The 24,831-nt window shown below is 37.3% G+C and overlaps 1 protein-coding gene across 1 annotated transcript in view; it reads left to right on the forward strand.

Moving 5' to 3' along the window:
* Positions 1-24,831, forward strand: part of LOC126252635 (uncharacterized) — a 204,952-nt gene that overhangs the window by 82,917 nt on the left and 97,204 nt on the right. Inside the window, 6 exon segments of the mRNA XM_049953538.1 lie at positions 7-174; positions 3,984-4,268; positions 18,957-19,010; positions 22,097-22,246; positions 22,831-22,995; positions 24,015-24,134. Coding sequence (XP_049809495.1) covers positions 7-174; positions 3,984-4,268; positions 18,957-19,010; positions 22,097-22,246; positions 22,831-22,995; positions 24,015-24,134 — 942 coding nt within the window.

The raw sequence follows: 24,831 nt of genomic DNA on the forward strand, positions 1-24,831 counted from the left end.
TTTTAGGTGAATGATCAGATAATTGAAGTGGATGGAAAGTCTCTGGTTGGCGTTACACAAGCTTACGCTGCTTCTGTGTTGAGGAACACTAGTGGCCTTGTCAAATTCCAGATTGGCCGAGAGAAAGACCCGCAGAACAGTGAGGTGGCACAGCTCATAAAACAGTCATTACAGGTTATGTATTGTTCCATAATTTTGTTTCCACTTTGATTTCATTTCATTTCAGCAGAGCTAATAGAGAATCATCCTATGTAATCTCAAACAATTTTATGATATTCATGTTTTGAGAGCAATAAATCTTCAGTATCAGTTAAGCACCACTCTTTTAATACTAACATTTCTCAAATGGCTGTGTACAGATTTTCGGTATTTTGTATTAGTCAGATTTTTCAGAACAAGGCATCTATTACTTTGTCTGTAATATCCTGTGTGCACAATTCTAGCAACAGGAAACAACAAATGGAGAAACTAACTTTGAGCTGAGATTTTTGAATGCTTTGAAGCTGAAATTTGCAGATATTTGCTGTCACATAAAGTAAGTGTGTGTAGATACAGTAATGAACAAAAGAAATGTGAGAAAGTGATGTGGAGTTTTCAACAACTGATGAACAAATGTTTATGACAAAACTTGATACTTATGTCATTCATTAGAAATGAATTGAAGAATCATGTGAATAACATAACTGTTCAAGACACATTTACAAGACACTCGAAGCGTTCCTGGGCAGGAAACATTTTGGAAATGATGCCAAAGTGAAGAATGCAGTGAACTGCTGGCTGCTTAAAGTGTCAGTAGCTGACTGAGACAGGGATTCTAAAGCTTTTGGATAAATATCACAAACACTAAAATAAAAGAACTGTCAAGTGGAGAAATAAAGCAAGCTTCATTTTAAGTGACTTGTTTTATGTTAATAAGGTATGTTTTCCTTGAATGTATTAATTCAAACAATCATTATTTCACGGATTACCCTTGTGCAGAAGCGATGTAAATAATATAGAGGGATGCTTGTAACAATTTTCATGGTGATAGCCTTTGGTGGTATTGGATAAAATAGTGTAATAAACTGAACGGTCTTTCTGAGAAGCTTCCAACAAAATTGCTGTGTTACAAAGTTTAATATATTGTTTGAAATAAGTCAGCTTTCGTTTTGGTAAGAAAATTGTCCGGAAAGTTGCTATTGCATTGTGATTATTTTTGCTGTGGGACAGTGACCTAGCAAGAACATTATGGAATGAGAGACTTCCTTTTTATATATACAGGTTGGTCCATTGATAGTGACTGGGCCAAATATCTCACGAAATAAGCAAAGAACAAAACACTTCTAGTTTGAAGGGGAAAACCAGATGGCGCTATGGTTGGCCCACTAGATGGTGCTGCTATAGGTCAAATGGATATCAACTGCATTTTTTAAAATAGGAACCCCCCTTTTTATTACATATTCGTGTAGTATGTAAAGAAATATGAATGTTTTGGTTAGACCACTTTTTTCGTTCTGTGATAGATGGCACTGTAATAGTCACAAACGTATAAGTACATGGTATCACGTAACATTCCGCCGGTGCAGACAGTATTTGCTTCGTGATACATAACCCGTGTTACAATGGACCGTTTACCAGTTGCGGAGAAGGTCGCTATCGTGTTGATGTTTGGCTATTGTGATCAAAATGCCCAACGGGCATGTGCTATATGTATGCTGCTCGGTATACTGGACGACATCATCCAAGTGTCCGGACTGTTCGCCGGATAGTTAAGTTATTTAAGGAAACAGGAAGTGTTCAGCTACATGTGAAACGCCAAACACGACCTGCAACAAATGATGATGCCTCAGTAGGTGTTTTAGCTGCTGTTGCGGCTAATCCGCACATCAGTAGCAGACAAACTGCACAAGAATCGGGAATCTCAAAAATGTCTGTGTTGAGAATGCTACATCAACATCGATTGCACCCGTACCATATTTCTATGCACCAGGAATTGCATGGCGACGACTTTGAACGCCGTGTACATTTCTGCCACTGGGCACAAGAGAAATTGCGTGACGATGACAGATTTTTTGCACGTGTTCTATTTAGCGACGAAGCATCATTCACCAACAGTGGTAACATAAACCGGCATAATGTGCACTATTGGGCAACAGAAAATCCGCAGTGGCTGCGGGATGTAGAACATCGGCGACCTTGGCAGGTTAATGTGTGGTGCGGCATTATGGGAGGAAGGATAATTGGCCCCCATATTATCGATAGCAATCTAAATCGTGCAATGTATGCTGATTTTCTACACAATGTTCTACCGATGTTACTACAAGATGTTTCACTGCATTACAGAATGGCGATGTACTTCCAACATGATGGATGTCCAGCACATAACTCACGTGCGGTTGAAGCGGTATTGAATAGCATATTTCATGACAGGTGGATTGGTCGTCAAAGCACCATACCATGACCCGCACGTTCACCGGATCTGATGTCGCTGGATATTTTTCTGTGGGGAAAGTAGAAGGATATTTGCTATCATGATCCACCGAGAACCCATGACAACATGCGTCAGCGCATTGTCAATGCATGTGCGAACATTATGGAAGGCAAACTACTCGCTGTTGAGAGGAATGTCGTTACATATATTGCCAAATGCGTTGAGGTTGATGGACATCATTTAGAGCATTTATTGCATTAATGTTGTATTTACAGGTAACCACGCTGTCACAGCATGCGTTCTCAGAAATGCTAAGTTCACAAAGGTACATGTATCACATTGGAACAATCGAAATAAAATGTTCATATGTACCTATGTTCTGTATTTTAATTTAAAAAAAAAACCTACCTGTTACCAACTATTCATCTAAAATTGAGCCATATTTTTGTGATATTAATGTGCCATCTATCACAAAGCACGAAAAGTGGTCCAAGTAAAACATTCATATTTCTTTACGTACTCCACAAATATGTAATAAATAATGGGGGTTCCCATTTTTTAAAAATGCAGTTGATATCCGTTTGACCTATGGCAGTGCTATCTAGCGGGCCAACCATAACACAGTCTTGTAGCTAGACAAGTTTCATTCTTTGTAGTTTTTTTTTCGTTTGACACTTATTTAGTGAGATATTTGGCCCGGTCATGATCAGTTGACCCAGTTGAAGAAATTAGGTAAGGAAATGAGATGGTCAAAGTAGTAGAATAGTTTTCCTGTGCATGAAGGAAGGATGAAAGTTGTACAAGAGTTTCGTATTTGCTAAGGCAAAATTACTGTTGATGGCAGAAGTAAGAAGTATATGGAATGGAGATTGGTAATAGCAAGGAAAGCTTATATTTAAAAGACAAATGCATTAACAATTAATAAAAATTTAAATGTTAGGATCTTAAAATTTTTGTTGTGGTTGTAGCCTTATATGAAAGCAAAATGTTGACAACAAACAGCATAGACAAGAAGAGAGTAGAAGCTTTTGAAATCTGGTGGTACAGAAGAATGCCAATGACAAAATAGTATATTGGATAACTAACGAATACGTACTCAATTGAATTTGGGGGAAATACAAGCTTTATCGCACAAGTTGAAAAGTAAAGTGATAGGCTATTAGGCTGTCTTCTGAGGCTTGAAGGAACAGTTCATTTGTTTATGGAGGGGTATGTGGGCAGATAAAACTTGTAGAGGGAGATAATGAGTTGAACACATTAGTAATCCACAGATAAAGACACTTACATAAGATAAACTAGCACAGGGTGCTACACAAAAGCACTGTTCAGACAGTAAGAAGCAACAAAAACAACAGCAGATACACTGGAAGTATACTTAAAATAAGAAGTTACAAAGACTGGCCATAATATTATCATTGTTCACTATAATTACCTGCCTTCATACACTAGTTTTTTCCTCTTTGTGAGGAGGGAGATAAAAAGTTTTGACAGCTCTGAGATGACACACACAGTACTCCTCAACACTCCTTTGGCAGCTGCCGACTCTGACCTCGGGTTGCTGTTTCTGCTGCAGGCTGACCGTGAAAGGGAGGAGGCACGCCGTCAGATGGAGCTGCAGCACCAGCAACAGCAACGGGCGACATTAGGAGGTGGTGCCACTTCTCCAGAGGACAGCAGCAGTGTCACGCTGCCACTTGTCGGCAGCACTGCTGTCTCCCCCACCCCATCCTCATCTCCGGAAGGTCCCGCCTCGCCGCCAACTACTGCGTCGGACACTACTCTGGAGACAGAAACTCCAAAGTCACCGGGTGTTACAACTGCTACCGATTTGGAAACACTCCGCTCTCTTCTCCACGAGGTATTCTTCATCTGCTCTGTTATGTACCACTGTTAATCAGACAGTTAGTGTGGAAGTGCTGTCTGGTCTTTTTGTATACTGGAACAGTGAATTTCATTGACAGTATTAAGATTAAAAAAGTTAGAATGCACTCTTTCGACAAGGAATGAGATCTGGGTCATCAGATATGCAACAGGGTAATAAAATTTTCTTCTTTTTGTTTAGAATGCAGAAATCTATCTTTGGGAGACAGTTGGACAGCTGTCTTCACCCTCTAATCACATTCAACTTCCTGCATGCTTTTCGGCATAATAATTGTGATTTTGTTGTAGAATGAGAAAATATTCATTAATTACTGCCAGGCAGTGCCCGTAGCTTTGCATTCTTTACTTACAGTGGTGTGTCAAAGCATGTAATACAATATCCTGGCATGAAAAATATGTTGCTCTCTTTTTGGATGGAGAGAGGGGGTTCATTTTGAACAGTATTTTATTTAGAAACTTGTCTTAATATTCCTTAGAGAAGATTACATATTTCCTTATTAACATTGCTTGACAGATTAGTATGTTGCACATGGAACTTTGCCATCCAGTCATTGCATATGTACTGGCAAAGAAGATGACTCTGACTGACATCATCTGCTGTGTTGTTAATGACAGTTATATAAAGTTAAGTGCTGCCCCAACCAAATTGCAGTGACAGGTAGTGTGTTAAAATTCAAATGGTGTGTGAAGATATTGTAAAATGTGCTATCCCCCTCACATTACGTATTTAGCTTAAGCCTTAAAATTACCAATCTCAGAGGACCCAATCTAAATTTGATCGTATTATAACAGTCGACACAGTAACAACAGTAAAAATAACGGAAGTTCAAGTAAGTGAAAATACAGATTTGTCTTTAAAAGGAAGATATTGAAATATACCAAAATGACTGAGGGGTTACACTTTCTTGCACTTCCTGATAGAGAGAGATGAGGAAAGAATAATAATAGTATGAAAGATAAACTTGGGAAAGGGAACAAAAAGTATAAAATTACTTCAGAACCTGGTTAATGAGACAGACATTAGAGTTACATGGGACTGGGGAAGGCAGCAGATGTGGTTTGCAGTTCAAATAACTTACCAAAACAGTGATGCGGCAAATTTAGGTGACAAATTTTTTCCGCTCGTCTTATTACAATTAATGTTGACTAATATATTAACTTACTCTCTGACCAACTAGGCTAGGACCATTGAAGCTGTGCAGTTCAAAAGAAATATATAGGTAACAAATAGTTTAATACAACCTCAATTTTCTTGCTCAAACCTCCCATTGTGACAAGCTGTTACAGTGGTTTGCTCTTTGGAACAGCACAGGGGCTGAAAAGTTCAAACTGATCACTGACATCATTAATATAAACCGCGCTACTGCTACAGCCGCAGGTTCGAATCCTGCCTCGGGCATGGATGTGTGTGATGTCCTTAGGTTAGTTAGGTTTAAGTAGTTCTAAGTTCTAGGGGACTGATGACCTCGGCTGTTAAGTCCCTTAGTGCTCAGAGCCATTTGAACAATTTTTTTATTAATAAAATTTTTTATTGTTAGGCAACAGGACATTCATCATTTTCTGACACACATACAAATTACAGCCACCAGTTAACATAAATAATTAAAATTAAGTAATTGTTGTTGTGATATCAGTTTGAAGAGTTGTTTGATACTTCTCTCCATGTTAGTTTACCATGTGAAAGCCTCATCATCTCTGCATAACTACTGCAGCCTACTTTCATTTGAATTTGCTTATGGAGTTCAAACATTTGTCTCCCTCTACAATCCCCACCCACCCCACCCAAGCCCCCTCCAACAACCCGCTCCATTATAATGATGCCTTGATGCCTCAGGACATGCTTTATCAACTGATTACTTTTTAGAAAATCAGATTGTGCCATAACTTGTTATTCCACCAATTCAGTTCAGTACCATTTCTTTAATTATTCGATCTATCCATATAATCTTCAGCACTGTTCCATAGCACCACATTTCAAAAGCCTCTATTCTCTTCATGTCATAACTGCTTCATTCCCTGTGTTTAACTTCCACACCAGGCTACACTCTAAACAAATATTTTTAGAAAAGGCTTCCAGACCTTTAAGTTTATATTCAGTGTTAGCAAATTTGCCTTTTCAGAACTGCTTTTCTTTCTATTGACAGCCTGCATTTATATCGTCTTTGATTTGTCCATTATCAAATATTTTTTTGCCCAAATAGTAAAACTTCTCTAGTACTTTGTGTCCCATTTCCTAAACTAATTCTGAATTTAATTAGTAATATAATTCTCCTGATGTAATTAGAGTATATGCCATTGATCTTGCTTCATTTACCTTGAAGTTAATCTTGAAACATCTTTTCAAGATGTTATCCATTTCACTCAACTGCTCTTTGCTGTCTCTGACAGAATTAAAATGTCATCGGCAAACCTTAAAGTTTATATTTATATTCACTAAACTTTAATATGTTTCAAAATTTCTCCTTAGTTTTCCTTCACAGCTTCCTAAACATGCAGATTGAATAACATGGAGGGTAGGATGCAATCCTGTCTCACTGCTTTTTCAACTACCAACCCATGTCGTGTCCTTAAACTCTTATAACTGCAGTCTGGTTTCTATCCAAGCTGTAGATAACCTTTTGCTCCCTGTTTTTTATCTCCCCCCCCCCCCCCTCCCACCTAATGTTTACTGTAATTCTAAGAATGCCAGAAGCTTATGTTTGTCAACATTTATCCTATTTTCTAAGGTAAATCTTAAGCCATCCTCACATGGGATAAGCAAGCTAACATAAGCTTGGAGCTGTACTGGTCTTCTGGCATCACTTTCTGGTATTTCATGTTGGGGGAGCCATTTCATCAGATGAAATATACAATAAGTTCTGTGATATTTCAGCACCTTGCCATATAAAGTAGAACAAGTGGGAAGCAAGAATGTTCTATATCACAAGCAGAACTCGCAAGATTCTGTATTGTATTTGTAATTTTCAGTTGAAGCCCATATTTGGTAGGAATATATAAGGGGCAGTCAGATGAAAACTGAACACCTGCCACAGTGGGTCCCTGAAATGGTTCCATTTAAAAGTGCTCACCACACATGTTAAAATGTTTATCCCTCTGAGAGAAGAGACAATCAATTCCTGTTTTGTAGAAAACAGTCACCCGCTGATGGATCAAAAGCCACACCCATTCTTACATCTCCTTGTCCAACTGAAACCAACGTCTGCACATGCCCGTCTTCAGGTTACCATGTAAAAATCACTCGGTGAATGATCTGGGCTGTACGGAGGATGTTGCAGTGTTTCCCAACCAAACCACTGAAACGTAGCCTTCCTCTGATTTACAGTGTGGAGTGGGCATTATCATGCAACAAGAGATTCCGTCTGACAGCATTCCTGACCATTTGGATTTTGATTCATCATAGTTTATGCAAAGGTTCTTCATAGTTCTTAGTGCTGATTGTGGTTCCACACTTGAGGAAATTAATGAGCAGAGTACCCCTGCAGTTGAAGGAGAACGTCATTGTGACTTGATCCCAAGGGATAACAGCAAAACAAACAATGGAAGCTGTTCACACAGGTTCTGGTAACGTCATAATGAGCCTAGTCTTTGACTGCAGGCCCCCCTCTGCTGCTGACTTTTTGGTAGGATTTGCTACACTTAAATATCATTTAATGACACATCAATAATTAAAGGCTTCAGAAGATCTTGACATAAAATACAAGCTCGTTCAGTGTAGCATATTTGGGAGAGGTTCCATGTTTTGAAACAATGTGTAAAGAGTTCGTAGTTTGCTGTATCCAGATTATTATTATTTATTTTTGTTATTATTTTCCACCACATCCACATTTTCTGAAAAGTTCTGAGACGTTCTTATTAAATTAATGGAAATAATTTCTATAATATTCGATGTTATGTAAATATAAGTGCGCTATCCCGCACAAATGAGATTGTCCAATTTTGTAAAGTCTTCTGTGCTGATGTCCCTGCTGACTCAACATAAAACTTTCCGTTTTGTCTTACAACATGTTCATAGATATCAAAGTTTTTATTTTGAATATAATAGAGGGAAACATTCCACGTGGGAAAAATATATCAAAAAACAAAGATGATGAGACTTACCAAACAAAAGCGCTGGCAGGTCGATAGACACACAAACAAACACAAACGTACACACAAAATTCAAGCTTTCGCAACAAACGGTTGCTTCATCAGGAAAGAGGGAAGGAGAGGGAAAGACGAAAGGATGTGGGTTTTAAGGGAGAGGGTAAGGAGTCATTCCAATCCCGGGAGCGGAAAGACTTACCTTAGGGGGAAAAAAGGACAGGTATACACTCACGCGCACACACGCATATCCATCCGCACATACACTTTTACTCTTTGCCTTTACAAATGTCTGCTTGTGTCTGTGTATGTGCGGATGGATATGCGTGTGTGTGCGAGTGTATACCTGTCCTTTTTTCCCCCTAAGGTAAGTCTTTCCGATCCCGGGATTGGAATGACTCCTTACCCTCTCCCTTAAAACCCACATCCTTTCGTCTTTCCCTCTCCTTCCCTCTTTCCTGATGAAGCAACCGTTTGTTGCGAAAGCTTGAATTTCGTGTGTGTTTGTGTTTGTTTGTGTGTGTATCGACTTGCCAGCGCTTGTGTTTGGTAAGTCTCATCATCTTTGTTTTTTGATATAAAGTTTTTATTTTTGTTTACCACAGACAGAACAATGTGACTGGTTTATGGACAAAGGAGGAAATATGCATTTTGATAGAGGTCATGTAGGTATTTTACTAGCGTTCATTTTCGTAAACAAACTGTGTGGTTTGCAAGCCATCTGCCAGTGGAGAGTGCTAGTTTGTAAAGCACATTAACCAGCATGTCCCTTGTGATGCGAGCACTGTGTCTCGTGAGGTCAGATTTGCTGTCCTCATCCAGGTCAGTGTTAGCTGCCTGATGCTGTGAGAGGATGGCCTTAGGGTCAGTATTGCGTTGCATGTTCCTACATTTTTCCAGAACTGAAACTGATCTTCTCAAAGTTTGGCTTATACAAGCTATGCCTTTGTTTTATAAATTATTTGTGTCCATAGTTTGCAATCATGAGTTACTAATGTGATGGTTTGGTAATATTCACCATCTGATGGATCTTGCGTACCAGGTGGAAGCGTGTTGTCATGTAATGCTCTCCTAAGGATCTTGGTAATTCTGAGGAAACGTTGTGTACTCCAGACACATTGTTTACACGTAGGTCTTCCAGGGTTCTGTTAAATTCTTTCCATAATGTTGTATCCCTGTATCATCTTCGTCTACTTCCTCCTCTTCTTCTATAGTATTATCTTACATTTAATTTCACTTAGGTAGTATAGACCTTCTATGTATTCCCTACATCTCCCATCCTTCCCCTCTTTGCTTATTATGGGTTGGGCATGTCAGCTCTTAATATTCATGCAAGTGTTTATATTTTCTCCAAAGGTCTTTTTTCCCATAGGAGGTGTCTGTCTCTCTCTCTTCCTCCTCTAGCTACACCTGTGTATCTGTTTTCCACTTTGTGGCAGTCTCATTATTTAGGTGTCTATGTTCCCATTTGCTTGCTTCATTTGCTGTATATTTCAGTGAAATAGTCTCTTGTGCGTTACCCAAAGATTTCTACAGTGCTTTATCTTTCTGCTTATTTAATCTCTACTGCCTTCACTATTTAAACTCTTCAAGCTACCGATTCATTTTTTTGTTTTCTTCCCCACTGATTCCATCAATCATTGCCTAATGCTCTGACACTCTCAACAACATGTGGTTCTTTTGCAGTTTCTTTAGCTTTAATCTGCAGTTTATAATCAATAAATTATGGACAGTCTGCAACTGCCCCTAGAAATGTTCAGTTGAAACTCTGGTTTTTAAATCTTTCTTGCCATTAAGTAATCGAAACCTTCTGGTGTCTGCAGGTCTCCTTCATTTTTACAGCCTTCTTCAGGATTTGTAAACCAAGTACTAGCAATTATTAAATTGTGCTGTGTGCAAAATTCTGCCATACTACTTCCCCTTTCATTCCTTTCCGTCAGTCTATGCTCTCACATTATTTTTACATCTCTTCGTTTTCCTAATACCAAATTCAATTCTCTCATCACAATAAAATTTTTGTCTCCTTCAGTTATCTGAATAAGGTTGTAATAAGGCCTGACTTCACTTCAAGGCATGATTGTAGGGTCATTCTGTCAGACATTTTGCCCAGCACATCTAGAATAGATTTTTGTCGTCTCTGACCCCCCCCCCCCCCCCCCCTCTTCTCCTTCTTCCCCCAAAATCTCCACATCATTCTGATCAGAGCCTGTGCTCCTTCTGCAGCCATTTCTCTACCATATGGCTCATATCCTTGTGACTGTACCGAGCAAGGTGGCACAGTGGCTAGCACACTTGACTCACATTCGAGAGGACGACGGTTCAATCCCACATCCGGCCATCCTGATTTAGGTTTTCCTTGATTTCTCTAAATTGATTCAGGCAAATGCTGGGATGGTTCCTTTGAAAAGGCACAGCCGACTTCCTTCCCTGTCCTTCTCTAATCCGATGAGACCGATGACCTCACTGTCTGGTCTCCTCCTCCAAACAACCCAACCCAACACTGTGACTGTGCGCCCTGTAAGACTTGGTCCTATGCATGCTCCCAGCAGCACCTATACCAGTCCTGTAACTGGCAAAACATATGCTATCAAAGGAAGAGCCACTTGTGAAAAATATTATCATATGTGGAGATTTCAATGTTGATTTCTCCAAACCCAGTAAATTTAAAGAAGAAATCAAAGACTTACTGAAGTCCTTTAACCTAAAACCAACTATAACCAACCCAACTCGTATAACCACTACTTCTGCGACAACCATAGATCAGGTGTTTGTAAACACAGATAAATGTATCTGCAACACACAGACTGCAAACACTGGTTTTAGTGATCACAATGCCCAAATACTAACAATCGCTATTCCAGGAAACACGAAAGCCCAGAAAACTAGAACTATTATGAAGAAGTTTAATAATGAAAACATAGAGTACTTTTGTTTTCTCTTGAGAAGAAAAATCTGGACTGATGTTTACAGTTCAAACAGCACAGATGACAAGTTTGATAAATTTATGGCCACATACAAACATTTTTTTTGAAATAGCCTTTCCTAAACAAACGTCACTTATAAATTCTGTGCAAAAACCAAATAAATGGATCACAACAGGAATAAAAATATCATGTCAGAATAAAAGGAACTTATATGAATACTCAAAGCAAACCACAAATCCTGTATTTATCAACTACTTTAAACAATATAAACAAATACTTAGACAAGTTATAACAAAAGCAAAGAAAATGGAAAATGACAAACAAATAAAAAATTCCAGGAATAAGACTAAAGCAACCTGGAGTATCATAAAAAGAGTAACAGGTACTACATCATTAGCCCACAAAAATATAGAACTTCATGAAAACAACAATAAAATAATCAACCCCACAGTAGTGGCTAATAAATTTAATTACTACTTTTCTAATGTAGCACACCACCTGATTACCAAACATTACAACTCACAACCAGACAGCAATACACTCCAGTCAGATACAAAACTTCTTAAAAGAACCCTATTCATGTCTCCAACAACACCTGAGGAATTATGTCATTATAAAAAGGTTACCCAATAAGTATTCAGCAGGTACTGATGAAATACCAGATATTATCATCAAAGCAAGTATAACATATACCGTAGAACCATTAACGGATATTGTCAATTCGTCATTCGTGAGTGGTATAATCCCGAAAAATCTGAAAATGGCAAAAGTGACACCACTGTACAAGAAAGAGGACAAACATGAAGCTGCAAACTATAGACCTGTATCAGTATTGTCAGGCTTTGGTAAAATTCTTGAAAAACTATTTCTTAGAAGGCTGACAGCCTTTCTAAATCAAGAAAACATAATAACTGATGCGCAACACGGATTCAGAACTGGCAGATCAACACAGTCAGCTATTTATACCGTCTTAAATGAAATTCTAACTGCAGTAGATAATAAGCAACATGTGTCTGGCATATTTCTTGACCTTAGTAAAGCCTTCGATGTAATTGATCATAATACTCTGTTGCAGAAGCTAGGTAGTTATGGAATACGAGGCCTGCCAAACAAGTGGATACATTCCTACCTTCATGACTGTCAACAGATCACTCAAATAAAATACAAAGACATAAAAACACAAAAAATTTGTAATTTTTACAGTAATGCACAAAACATTACATATGGAGTTCCTCAAGGGTCAGTCCTTGGGCCAATTCTTTTCATTCTTTATGTTAATGATTTGTCAGAAAAAATAACTAAAGGGACAACGGTACTTTTTGCAGATGACACAAATATCCTAATCAAATCACATGATGAGGAAAGCCTACAAAAAACAGCTAGAGGTATAATACAAAATCTGACACAATGGTTCAGAACAAACAAGCTAATAATAAATAATGAAAAAACAGTGATAGTCAATTTCCACAATTCACAGCAACTACATCCTGCAAGATCAATTTTTAAAATTGATGGAAAAACTGTCTCATCCGTGAGCGACACAAAATTTTTAGGTATACATATTCAGCAGAACCTAAAATGGGAGACACATCTTAACCATGTAAATAAAAACCTTAACACACTTACGTACGCAGTAAGAATCCTTGCACAAAATACAAGCCGTGCGTCTGTGATCACAATGTACCATGGCAGTATTCAGTTACTGCTGATGTACAGCATTATCTTTTGGGGGAACTCCGTAGGTACAAACAAAACATTTAGGCTACAGAAAAAAAATTGTTGGAATAATAAACCATGCTAAGTACAGAGGCTCCTGTAGACCAATATTTAAAAATCTCAGTATACTGCCTCTTCCTTGCTTATATATGTATGAAATATTAAATTTCACAAAAGGAAGTATTTTAAAAGATGGAAATATCTTCAAATATAACTGTGATTACCACCCTCATGATACTAGACAGAAGCATTACTTACATGTCAATACAGTAAGTACAAACATTTGTAAGATAGGAGTGTATCATACTGGCATAATAATCACATGCCATCCTATTTGAAACAGATGCAAAATTTACAAAAGTTTAAAGTGAAACTGAAAGAGTACTTGCTTGACCACTGCTTCTATTCTATTTGAGTTTTTAGAGTACCAGAAAAGTGTAGTGTAATTGCTCAAATATTCTTAATAAGTCTATCATTTTATTTTATTATATTTAATTTGTCATCATTATTCAACATGTATTGAATAATTTTTAATTATTTATCCTTTCAAAATAACAATGAGTATGATGTTGTATATACTGTACCAACCTGACTTGTCCTACATCGTTTGTGCAAAATATGTACCTAAACACGATTTACAGGACCAATAAAGAAATACAAATACATTGCCTCCCATACTGAGCAGGGGTACATGGTGATTTGTCGTCTAGCTGTTTTAAAGATGTGGGGTTGAAGTCCCTGCCCATTCTGATTTTTTTTTTCTTTTTAAATGTGCTTTCATTAACTTACTTGAGACAAATGCCATGTTGAATTGTAGAAGAAATTGAGCAATGGAGTGTAGTGGTCAGCTTAGTGACTGACATTTAGAAGGGCAACGGTTCAAGCCCCTGTCTGATTATCCTGATTTAGGTTTTCTCTGGTTTCCTTAGACTGCTTAAGGCAAATGCTGGAATGGTTCCTTTAAAAAGGGCAAGACTGGTTTCCTTGACTGTCCTTCCTTAATCAGAGTTTGTGCTCAGTCTCTAATGACCTCAAAGGCAACAAGATGTTGCGCTAATCTTCCTTCACCAATGTCGTGATCAGCTGTTTCCCCTCAATCTCCATCAACAACCACCTTGTTGTCCATGAAAGATTACTTCTTTTCTTTTCTTGTTGGAGGACTCCCCTCTATCTGTTACACCTCTTCCTTTTCTTACTTCTCTTCATTCCTCTTCTCACAATGTGGAAGTAGCTCAGAAGCATGTAATAACTTCTTCCTTCAGGAACTACTGTCAGTTATAGTGTGTGTGTGTGTGTGTGTGTGTGTGTGTGTGTGTGTGTGTGTGTGTGTGTGCGCGCACATGTGCACATAATTGTTTCATGTAGTCTTACTAGCTTCATGTAGAAATTTTGTAATGTTCTCTGCTTGTCAATTTCTGTATTGTAATGGAGGAACTGATTGATCATATCTGTTGCAATTTTTTTAATTGGCATGCTTTTACATGATTTAGATAATAATCTTTGTGTGTTTGTGGCAGGTATTAGCATGATTTCTTTTCTTCAGCTCATAATACACACTGCAGAATACCCACACACAAAAATATGAATACAAGCATGTTTCTCACTCCCACCCACGTTTCCACGTGTGTGTGTGTGGGGGGGGGGGGGGGGGGGGGGGAAATTTGGCAGTAGATATTTATACAAAATTGTATAATATCAAATGCAGGCATATTGGGTTTGTTCTCACATAAAAAATTTTCATCAGTAGTAAACAGGGAAATATTCTATTAATTAAATTGTGTGCATAAATACAAGCCTGCAACACTGCTGCAAGAAATTACAGGAGGGATACTAATGGAAACAAAGAAACTGCATCGCAGGTTTGCACTTGATTGATACATTGCAAACTTCATTTTTTGCTGTAATAATGTTAATGCAAAAGCATTGTTGTTATAGAAGGAACCTCACAATGTTATCTTTGACATTTAAAATCTAACAAATTGTATTGAAGAGACATAAATTCTTGGAAAATCCAGAAACATTCATGATAATAAATCGCTTCTCAGTGAACAAAAACCGCATGTAGGGTCAGACAGCACATGGGAAAGGGTGATTAATATAAGAGATTTCAGGTAGACACTAAGAAATAACACCAAATTCAAAGTTAGAGGAAAAGAGGAGAGGAACATGAGAGTAAGCTAAATTGGAGTGGAAAAATACCAGAGGGAGTTTGAGGAAATATGAAGTTATGAGTGTTGAGGGAGGTAGCAAGAGAGCAGGCTATATGAGCCGATGGAGGACAGGCTCTGTTGAGATGGGGGTTGTGGAAGGGTGCAGGAAAGGAACTGAGAGTACTTGTGAAAGAAAGATAATGGGGAGGATCAAAATTTAACAGATTGTGAAGCAATGGCTGATGTCAGCCACATTATGTTCAGCATTTAAAATAAGGAAAATACAAGCAAGTAAAGTGACCACCACAAAAAAGAATGATTCCCACATCTTTGTCATAAGATGAAAATAAATTTGAAATTTTAAATACTTTCAAAATTCAATACCAGAGTGTTTGCCCCAAGTACTCAGCAGAAACTACAGAGAATAATATTCTTTGGTCAAATAAGACAACTTCTGTAGTTAGAATATTTCCAGAATTTCCAAATAGATGCATTGTGCCAATCCTTGCTCCTGTATTTGAACTTTTTGCTCTGTTATGCAGATACAAAAGGGAAGTCCCGATGAGAGATACATTTGGTCATAGCCATGTTTGTGTAGAGAAGTGAAGTTAATATTAGGATTGAGGCAAATAGGGAAGAATGTAAAGTCAAATTTAGCATTGCAAATGTCAAGGTCTAAAATGTAATTGTTGTGATAGGACAGATAATAACATTTAAAGAAAGATGGAAGAAACCTACTTCTACAGAATGGAAAAGGAACAAGGGAAGTGATGGATTGAAACTCTGAAGATAAGACATAAAGAGAAGCCCCTTGAGAAGGGGACAAATGTATGAATGACAATTTAAAAAATGATAAAAAATATGGTGACTTAAAGAGGTTGATACCAAACAGTTGCAAACCAAATATTTATTTAGCCCTTGACCTAGGTCTTGATATTTATGAAAATTTCTTCTTCAGGAGGAGTGGGCCCTCAAAATGTATATAAATGGTTACAAAGTATGTTTGAGTAAGTAACAAAATATTAATAATAGAAAAATATTTGTGAAGTAAGTGTACTCACTTGTTACATCACATAGTGGTAAGTTACATTAGTTGCAGCTGAGCAGCTCTTGTCATATATAAAATTGATATAAAAACCATAAACATATAATGTCATGGCTTAAGGGTAGCTAGAGCAGAAAAAAAAAATTTATTTTCATATTTTCGGATTTTTATCTCATTATAAAATTTGCAATTTTCTGAATAAAATGATGTATGCATCACTTACAAACTCACATAGGAAGTATTTTATTTTATTTTTTTAAATATAATCTACACTGGTTGAAAATATTAAAATAATTACCTGCATTACTTCAAGATCTAATGAAATCGGTAATCTTTTTATATAGAAGGCTGTAGATTGCTGTGTTATAAAGGTTAAATTACGTGTTTGTATTGGTCATGTCCAGAAGAGGATGGACACCAGGTTGAGGAAGTTGAAACAACGTTTGAGGGAGAAGAAACTTTCTGATAGTAAAACCATAAGAGGTAGGCTGATAGACAAAAGATTGATGAACTACAGCAGTATTATGGGATGGCCATTAGAAATAATACTGAGTATTTGTTGAAAATGAAGCAGGCAGTATGGGCTCACATACTGTCAACCGATGGAAAACCAGTACACCACCTTTGCCATCCTGGACCTGATTCATGGTGCAATTACCGCAATACCCAGTTCTCAAACAGTTCATATAGCCATAAACATTCCATCCCAGCAGCAGTCACGGATATCATAAAACCTATTTACAGAGACCTGACAAATCCTGAATTACTGAAGTGTCTGCATGGTCACACTCAAAATCCCAATGAGTCGTTCAGTAATGTTGGATGGACTTGCTTACCAAAAGATGTCTTTGTGGGAATGAAGACACTAAAGTGGGGGGGGGGGGTGTCAGTGATGCTGTTATTGCCTTTAATGATGGCAGCATTGGTACGGTGAAAGTCCTACAGCATATGGGAATTAATCCTGGAGCAAACTGTGTCAGAAAACTTGAACGGATGGACAAGGTTCGCATTGATAAAGCAGAGTATGCAGCACAGTTGCCCACTAAGGAGTCCAGAAAGAAGAAAAGACTTGGAAAAATATCTAGAGGGTGATATATAGTATGGTGCAGGGTGCTTCTGAGTGACTAAAAATAAAAAATTGAGCATATATTAAATGAGTTAAAGTCTTCTGAAACTTTAAAAGCCGTTCTTGAAAACTTACATTTTATGTTGAATTTTTCCCTAAATCTTGGAAGCCACTTAGAGTGGAGTATTCAAATTTTCAGGGAGTAATAATATACATATCCTGAGTCTAATGTTACGTATAATTAAAATTATTTAAGATAATGAAAAGAAAGTGCACCAAATTTTAAACGTGTAATTAAAAAATGTATTTCTGACAGCAGTGACTGAAATGCAATTATTTTAGTGTGGTAGACTTGGAACATACAGTTTAATGCCCTGTAAAGGTTTCATGTCAATGGCTACAATGTTTCCTGAAATACAGGGAAGCCAAGTCACTAAATTTAACATTGTCGGGATAGGGTATTAAGACTCCCCTTAAGGTAGCAGTGTAATCTGGCTGCTGTTTTAAGCCTTGGCACGTGATGTTTGTGGTTTTTATATCAATTTGATATATGACAAGAGCCACTTGGCTTCAGCTAATGTAGTTACCACCATGTGATGCAACAAGTGAATACACTTACCTCACAAATATTTTTCTATTATTAATATTTTTTATGTATGTAAAAATAATTTGTAATCAGCCAATGCCTTGCCGTAGTGGTAACACCGGTTCCCGTCAGATCACAGAAGTTAAGTGCTGTCGGGCTGGGCTAGCACTTGGATGGGTGACCATCCGGTCTGCCGAACACTGTTGGTAACTGGGGTGCACTCAGCCCTTGTCAGGCAAACTGAAGAGCTACTTGATTGAGAACTAGCGACTCCGGCCTCAGAAACTGACATGCGGCCGGGAGAGCGGTGTGCTGATCGCATGCCCCTCCATATCCGCATCAAGTGATGATGCCTATGAGCTGAGGATGACACGGCGGCTGGTCAGTACCCTTGGGCCTTCACGACTTGTTTAGGGAGTAGTTTAGTTTAGTAGTTTTTAATCATTTATATACATTTTTAGGGCCAACTCCTTCTGAAGAAGATACTTGTTTGGATACCAAAACCTAGATCAAAGACTAAACAAACATTTGGTTTACAACTGATTGGCTGAATATCTTTTTGTTAATTTATACAGTCTTGTTAAAGATTTCAAAATATGGTGACCCTTAGAGGTAAACAAGAATTTGAATAGTGTGTTGATAGCAACAAAAGAAAATGTATGTCTTAGATACCTGGAATAAAACAAGACATACATAGAGGAATAATCATGATGTAATACCTCAGTTCTGTTGTCTTGTCCTGGACATGTGGCAGCCCTCATTGATTTACGTATGAATAGAGAAACTACCTGCACAATAAAACTTTTGCCACAGTTTATTAAAAATCCAGTGTGTTTGTAATACTTGTTCATACTCTCTTGTAATACTTGTTCATACTCTCCTGATTCCACCTGCACTTAATCATTCTCACTGTAATGAATGTCTCATTGTCTCTGAAGAAGAATGTAGTGTTTGTGATGCATTTTGTCGCTCTAAATGTTTTAATTTCTGTTCTGGTAATTATTAAAATTACTAGTTTGAAGATGGAATGTATTGCAATTGTTATAATGCATGCTGCTTTCTGTGTATGTTATATGCTGCTTGTTCAATTTTTTACAGAGTCAGTGTAAGCTAGCTGTAGTAGATGGTGATGTTGCAAGATTCAGATCAAAAGTAAGTATTATCTGAGGATAGCAATATTTCCATGCCTCTCGTACTTCCTTCTGTGTGTGTGTGTGTGTGTGTGTGTGTGTGTGTGTGTGTGTGTGTGTGTGTGTGTGTTAAATATCTATTTATTTGTTCCTTATGTGGTTGATGCATGTAGTTATGCATACTTTTTGATGCATGAAGAAATGAACAGTTGGGAATTTTCTGTGTCTGTGGTTGATTATATTTGTCTAGTGTGTTACAAAAGAAAGGAAACTGAAACAGAGTGATATATATATATATATAATGTTCAAGACAAAGAGTCCACATTTCACTATTACTAACATCTAGTACTGCCAAAACATTGTCATACTGAGAGGATATTTCATAAACTTATTGCTCAGTACGTTGTTCACCCAGACTAAAAGAACTGTGCATACAAAATCTAGACCTGCACTAGTACTTCAGTGATAGGCTAGATTCCCTGGTTATCACATTTAGCCTTAAACCGCGATTTTTATATATATTTTAACAACGCGTTTCGAGAGACAATGCTCTCATCATCAGGTTGTAAAATCTATGTCGCGAAATTAAACGTACTAAAAAGACAAAATACCATCACCAATAGTTGGTGGGTCCATAGAGTAAAAAAGAATTAAAAGTATATTGGACTGTGGGTCCTCGTCTTACATTAAAGTTGTTGACGCAGGTCGATGGCCGTCCCATAGCTACCAAATATGCTGTCGACTGCGCCGGCCCGGGTGCTGTTGTGGACTAACGTGCCTAGGTGCCAGATTCCCTGTATGGCATTGAAAGGACACTTTGAGAATTTTTACCTTGCCGTTTTAATAATGTTAGAGACTTTTTTTTTCATTTTTGCTGTAGAAATTCTGCCTAATTAAAGTTTAACAAAAGTGAAGGACCGTATTTTGGAAAAATTTAATTAAACCCTCATGCCATTCTTGTGTCTGTGTAATTCAATAATTTATGCTATCAACAATTATGTAATGTAGTATAATTCATTGTATCAGAACAAAAAAATGTCAATCTAAGTAATTAATGGTAAGAAAAATGGTATACATAAGTGGTCAGTGATCTTGGAGAGGTTGAAACAACTCCAGAATGAAATTTTCACTCTGCAGCAGAGTGTGTGCTGATATGAAACTTTCTGGCAAATTAAAAAGTTTGAATTAAGTACTTAACAGTTGGAACACTTGTTGCTTCTGTCATTTTTAGGACTTATAGGTAAAAAAGAGCAATCTGTGAGGCAAATACAGGTGGTAGGTAATTCAAAGTAAAAATCAATGGAAACATACTGTCTGTAATAGAGAATGGGAACTAGTGTAAAGCAAAGGAGTGAAAATGTTAGATACAAAGATTAAAATGAAAAATAGCATGTGGCTGGCCAAATTGAAGCATGAATAGCAGTTAAGATGATGGAGAATGCTATGGTTAGGATGGTGAGGGACAGAACAAAGTGTGAAGGAACTTAAGTAAGGATACTGAAAGACTGGAAGCCATGCATTTCATCATGCTATCCTTTTCCCTATATGTATTCACTTCACTGCACCCCCCCTTCAGTCACTATGAGCACTTAATCTCAGGCCCCCTCCCCTCAAATCACAATATTATTTGATGCCTCTGATTTCTTTTGCATTATTTTACATCAATTAATTAATTCATACACTCATTCCTACATCTCATTGTAAGGGAGAAACATCAGGGTTGCACAGAGTCAAAATATGTTTGACAGTAAAGGCCTAGCCAAGGTTATCTACTTCTGTAGAGTATATAGCAGGCTGGTGTTAATGACAGTTGACTTCTGTTTTTTGTCAATACGGAACTAGCTCCAAACTAGCTTCTTGAGTAATTAGAAGGGAAGTTATAAGCTGATGGTGCTTATCTAATCCAATCTGAGATCACCATTATGTACTCAGCTTTTTGTAGGCACCCACACAATTCCTTGTTGTTTCTTCCATTTCTTCTCCTTCACTCCTGCTCATATACTCCATACTAACCCCACTGCTCTTGAAGACATAGTTTTTGCACCAGCCAAGTTACACTTCCACACATTACTTACCAAATCTCAAAGATCCCACAGTAAAAGTGTCATCTGTGGCTGCAGCCATTTTTTAACCTCTGTTCCTGTGACTTCATGTTGGAATATAAAGTTCTCCACTTCTAGACTAATAAGTACCCTTAAACACACATTGGTCTATGAGTTGTGTATGAACTCAACCAGACATTCAGTTGTGCTAAAGAGCAGCTTTGGCAAACCCTGCCTTGTGTGTATGCACCCCACCATGCTCCTCTCTGTGCTACAAGTACATCTGCTTCAAAACAAACAGCCGCTGTTCACCTATACTGGTATGCTACTGTATGGAAAGTTGTGGTTGAAAATTAAGAATTATTTAGAGATAACGGAGACAACTCACTGAAAGACAGAAGAGCTGCCTTTAAGTGTGCTAGTATGTCTTATCATATGAGTCTGGGCCCTGCAAGTCTCTCCATTACCCAGGTCTCATGTATTGCATGACTTATTCAAATGCCACAGTACTGAATGCAAAATTTAATAGACTCTAAATCTTGCTCAAGTGGCCATTTGTAAATGATGATACTTTAAATTTAAATTGCTACTGCAGCTTTGTTTGCTATGACATCATTAAAGTTGAACTTCTTGAAATTTTTATGGCCATAATTCTGTTTTGTATGGCTTTGTGAGATTGTTATTGACATTTTTTTATCAGGCTCTATCTCATTGTTTTTCAAAATATTGTTCTGAAGAAAATTACTGGCAATGTTATTTCCAAGAACAGGCTCTCTTGCCAAAAAGAAATTAATGACATGGCACTGAAACACTATCAGTTAGTGTTGTAACAGAAATTTATTGGCAATAAGTGGCTGCTGCAGATAAAGACAGTTTAGTTTAATGTATTCATTTGACTAAACATTATACGTTTTTCTAATGTAATTGTGATTTTAGTGTATAATGAGCCTGGTCCATACTGAGTCAGCTACAGTAAAATAAAAAAGTTATTCGGTACAAAAAATTGCATTTTAACACTTAAGCTACATCTGATTTTTGTTACTTTGATAGCAATATTTAATTCTAGCTTGTTGAAATGGAGCAGAATGGTGTGGATAATGAGGAATTTTTGGAGCGACTCCGCCACTCCACAGCACGTCTTAGAGAGACAGACAGGAATCTCCTGGCAGCCAAAAAAGAAATCGCAAACATGCAGGAAATGCTTTCACAGTCACAGGTGAGAAAAACATGTTGTGGTTTCAGACTCAAAAGTTGAATTGGTTGAAAAAGGTAAGATTGTGGAATGTATCACCAAAGCACTGATAAATGCAGCTTAGTTACTATTTTCCTGTTTAGGGTGTAAATACGATGTATTATGCAACAGATAGAAGGATGTAGCCTAAAACACAGGAGTCGGCTAGTTAATTCTCTGAGAAGTGAAACCAAAACATTGACTGACCACTCAAATTTCCTTTTGAACATGTTTACTTACCATGCACAAGAGAAATATCAAATGAAATAGTTTTGTGTTATCTAGTTGAAATTTTATTAATAAGATATAGGCATTCATGGGCAGTATTTAGTTGAGTTAAAACATCTGGACTGAGAGCCTATGGTATAAAACTAAGTTGGCTATGGACTCCCAAAACCGAAGTTTTAACTGAAGTATTAGCTTATTATTATGAAAGTAGTAGAGTAAATATTTATACAATTCAAATTTTAATAATTTGAGGATATTTCTTCATTTTTTTCATCTCTTATTTTCTCACAAATGTTCTTATGGGGTAGTAAAAATTATTATTTTTTAAAAAATTATTTCAGGCTCAGTATGCAGCTTTAGAGAAGAAGTATGCAAAGGCTAAGAGACTTTTGAGGGAATTCACCCAGCGTGAAGCAGACATGATCCATCGAGAAGAGTTCTACCTTCAGCTTCTGCAAGAGAAGGACACAGAGTACAATGCTCTCGTCAAGAGCCTGAAAGATCGGGTATGTACCATGCACAGTGTTGCGGACAGGAACAGTTTAAAGAAACTCCTGCATTGCATGTTTGTAGAATCCTTGAATCAACTAAATACTTAGCTGTTCTTGTACTATTAGTCATCTTTGTCTGCCACCCAATTGCCCCCAAAGGCAGAAATGGCTAGAGCAGGAATCCACAAGAATGCGTGCTTCAGTAATCCTCCTCCATATACCATGTATTTCATAATATGCCTCACACTGTAGTCTTGTGCTGAATTTTTTGTTTTCTTCCGTGCTTTCTCAGTCTTTTCGCTACCTCTTCTATCATAGACTATTGTTATATCTAATCTATCTTGGCCACATTCTTCCTTTTTCATATTTAATTTCCCGTATCACTGATATTCATGTACTATTATTGCGTGCGTATTCTATTTTATTTTTTTTAACTTGAAGAAAAATAAGAAGTAGGAAATGCTGTGCTGAGAACCAGGGGGTTTGGATAATACTCACAATGAAGGGAAAGAGATTTAAATAAAGTCTGTATGAGAGTAGAATTATAAAAAAAACTAAGTGTGGAGACTTACTGCCTGTGGTGATGGTTATATATGGAAAACCATTGACTCTAATAATGAATTACTTAACAGTAACATTTCTCAAGGTAGGAACTAAACTGCTTGTCTTTGGTTACCATGTGTACCAAGGGAGACAGAATGTTTCGCCAGTATTTACACTGATGATGAAATCCGAAGTATTGCTGCCAGAAATACCTAAAAGTAGAAAAAACTATTCCTAGAGTTTGTAACTTTTATATTCCTTTCTTGCAGAAGAAGTAGTGATAGTTTTGAAAGTAGAGGCTCAGATGCTTGGCACTCAGATGCCAGGATGTGAAAGCACCTTCTGTTCTGAGGACATTAGAGGACAACGATGAAAGAAAAGATTCATTTGTTTCTGGGCAATTGGTTTTGCACCCTTATTTCTGTGTACTGTGGAATTTGCATTATCTTAATGTTTATAAGATCTGCAGTAATGAAGTGTATCTTTTGTAGGTTATTCAATTAGAACAAGAATTATTGGAGACACAGCGAAAAGCAGGATTACCAGCAGTCTTACCATATGACAGCACAAGTTTGCGGCCTCTAACACCTCAGCTGACACGCAGACAACAGGTAGATCGAAAAAACAAGTTTTCATAAGCTATCAGGAATATAAATGTAAAACTGTATTTCTGTTCTATTGTATTAAAGCATTTTATATATAAAATAACCATACATTATTTATCTATCCTTAGTAGAGGTGTGTGTGTGTGTGTGTGTGTGTGTGTGTGTGTGTGTGTGTGTGTGTGTGTTAAATATCTATTTATTTGTTCCTTATGTGGTTGATGCATGTAGTTATGCATACTTTTTGATGCATGAAGAAATGAACTTGATAGTCAACTATCCAGTGTTGGCAGATAAATACAGTATTGCAGTACCTGTGTTGTTCCAAATTATGATGCAGTGTTCCTTTGTCTTTACTCTCATCATGGGGTCATACATTTGTTTTACTGATTGTAATGGTCTGATGTATAAAGAGCGTCACATGAGGAATGGTCAATATTCAGGTATATGGCAGGAACCGTCATTCTAAGCAAAAAAGTCATGTAAAGTTCAGTACAACTAGTGCTCATAGCTCTCAAGTTATGCATTTTAGAGACCATGTTTACTTGACAATTTTGCTTTGAATGACTGTTCCTGTTGTATCCCTGAATACTGACCGTTCCTCTGAAGACACCCTGTATGTACACAGGTGTGAGGTGTATGGTATATTGTGCATAGGAACTTGAAAATCTTACATTTTCAGTAAATGCAAATATAGATGCAAATT

Source organism: Schistocerca nitens, chromosome 4 (genome assembly GCF_023898315.1).
Source record: "Schistocerca nitens isolate TAMUIC-IGC-003100 chromosome 4, iqSchNite1.1, whole genome shotgun sequence".
In the NCBI taxonomy this organism is placed as follows: Eukaryota; Metazoa; Arthropoda; class Insecta; order Orthoptera; family Acrididae; genus Schistocerca; species Schistocerca nitens.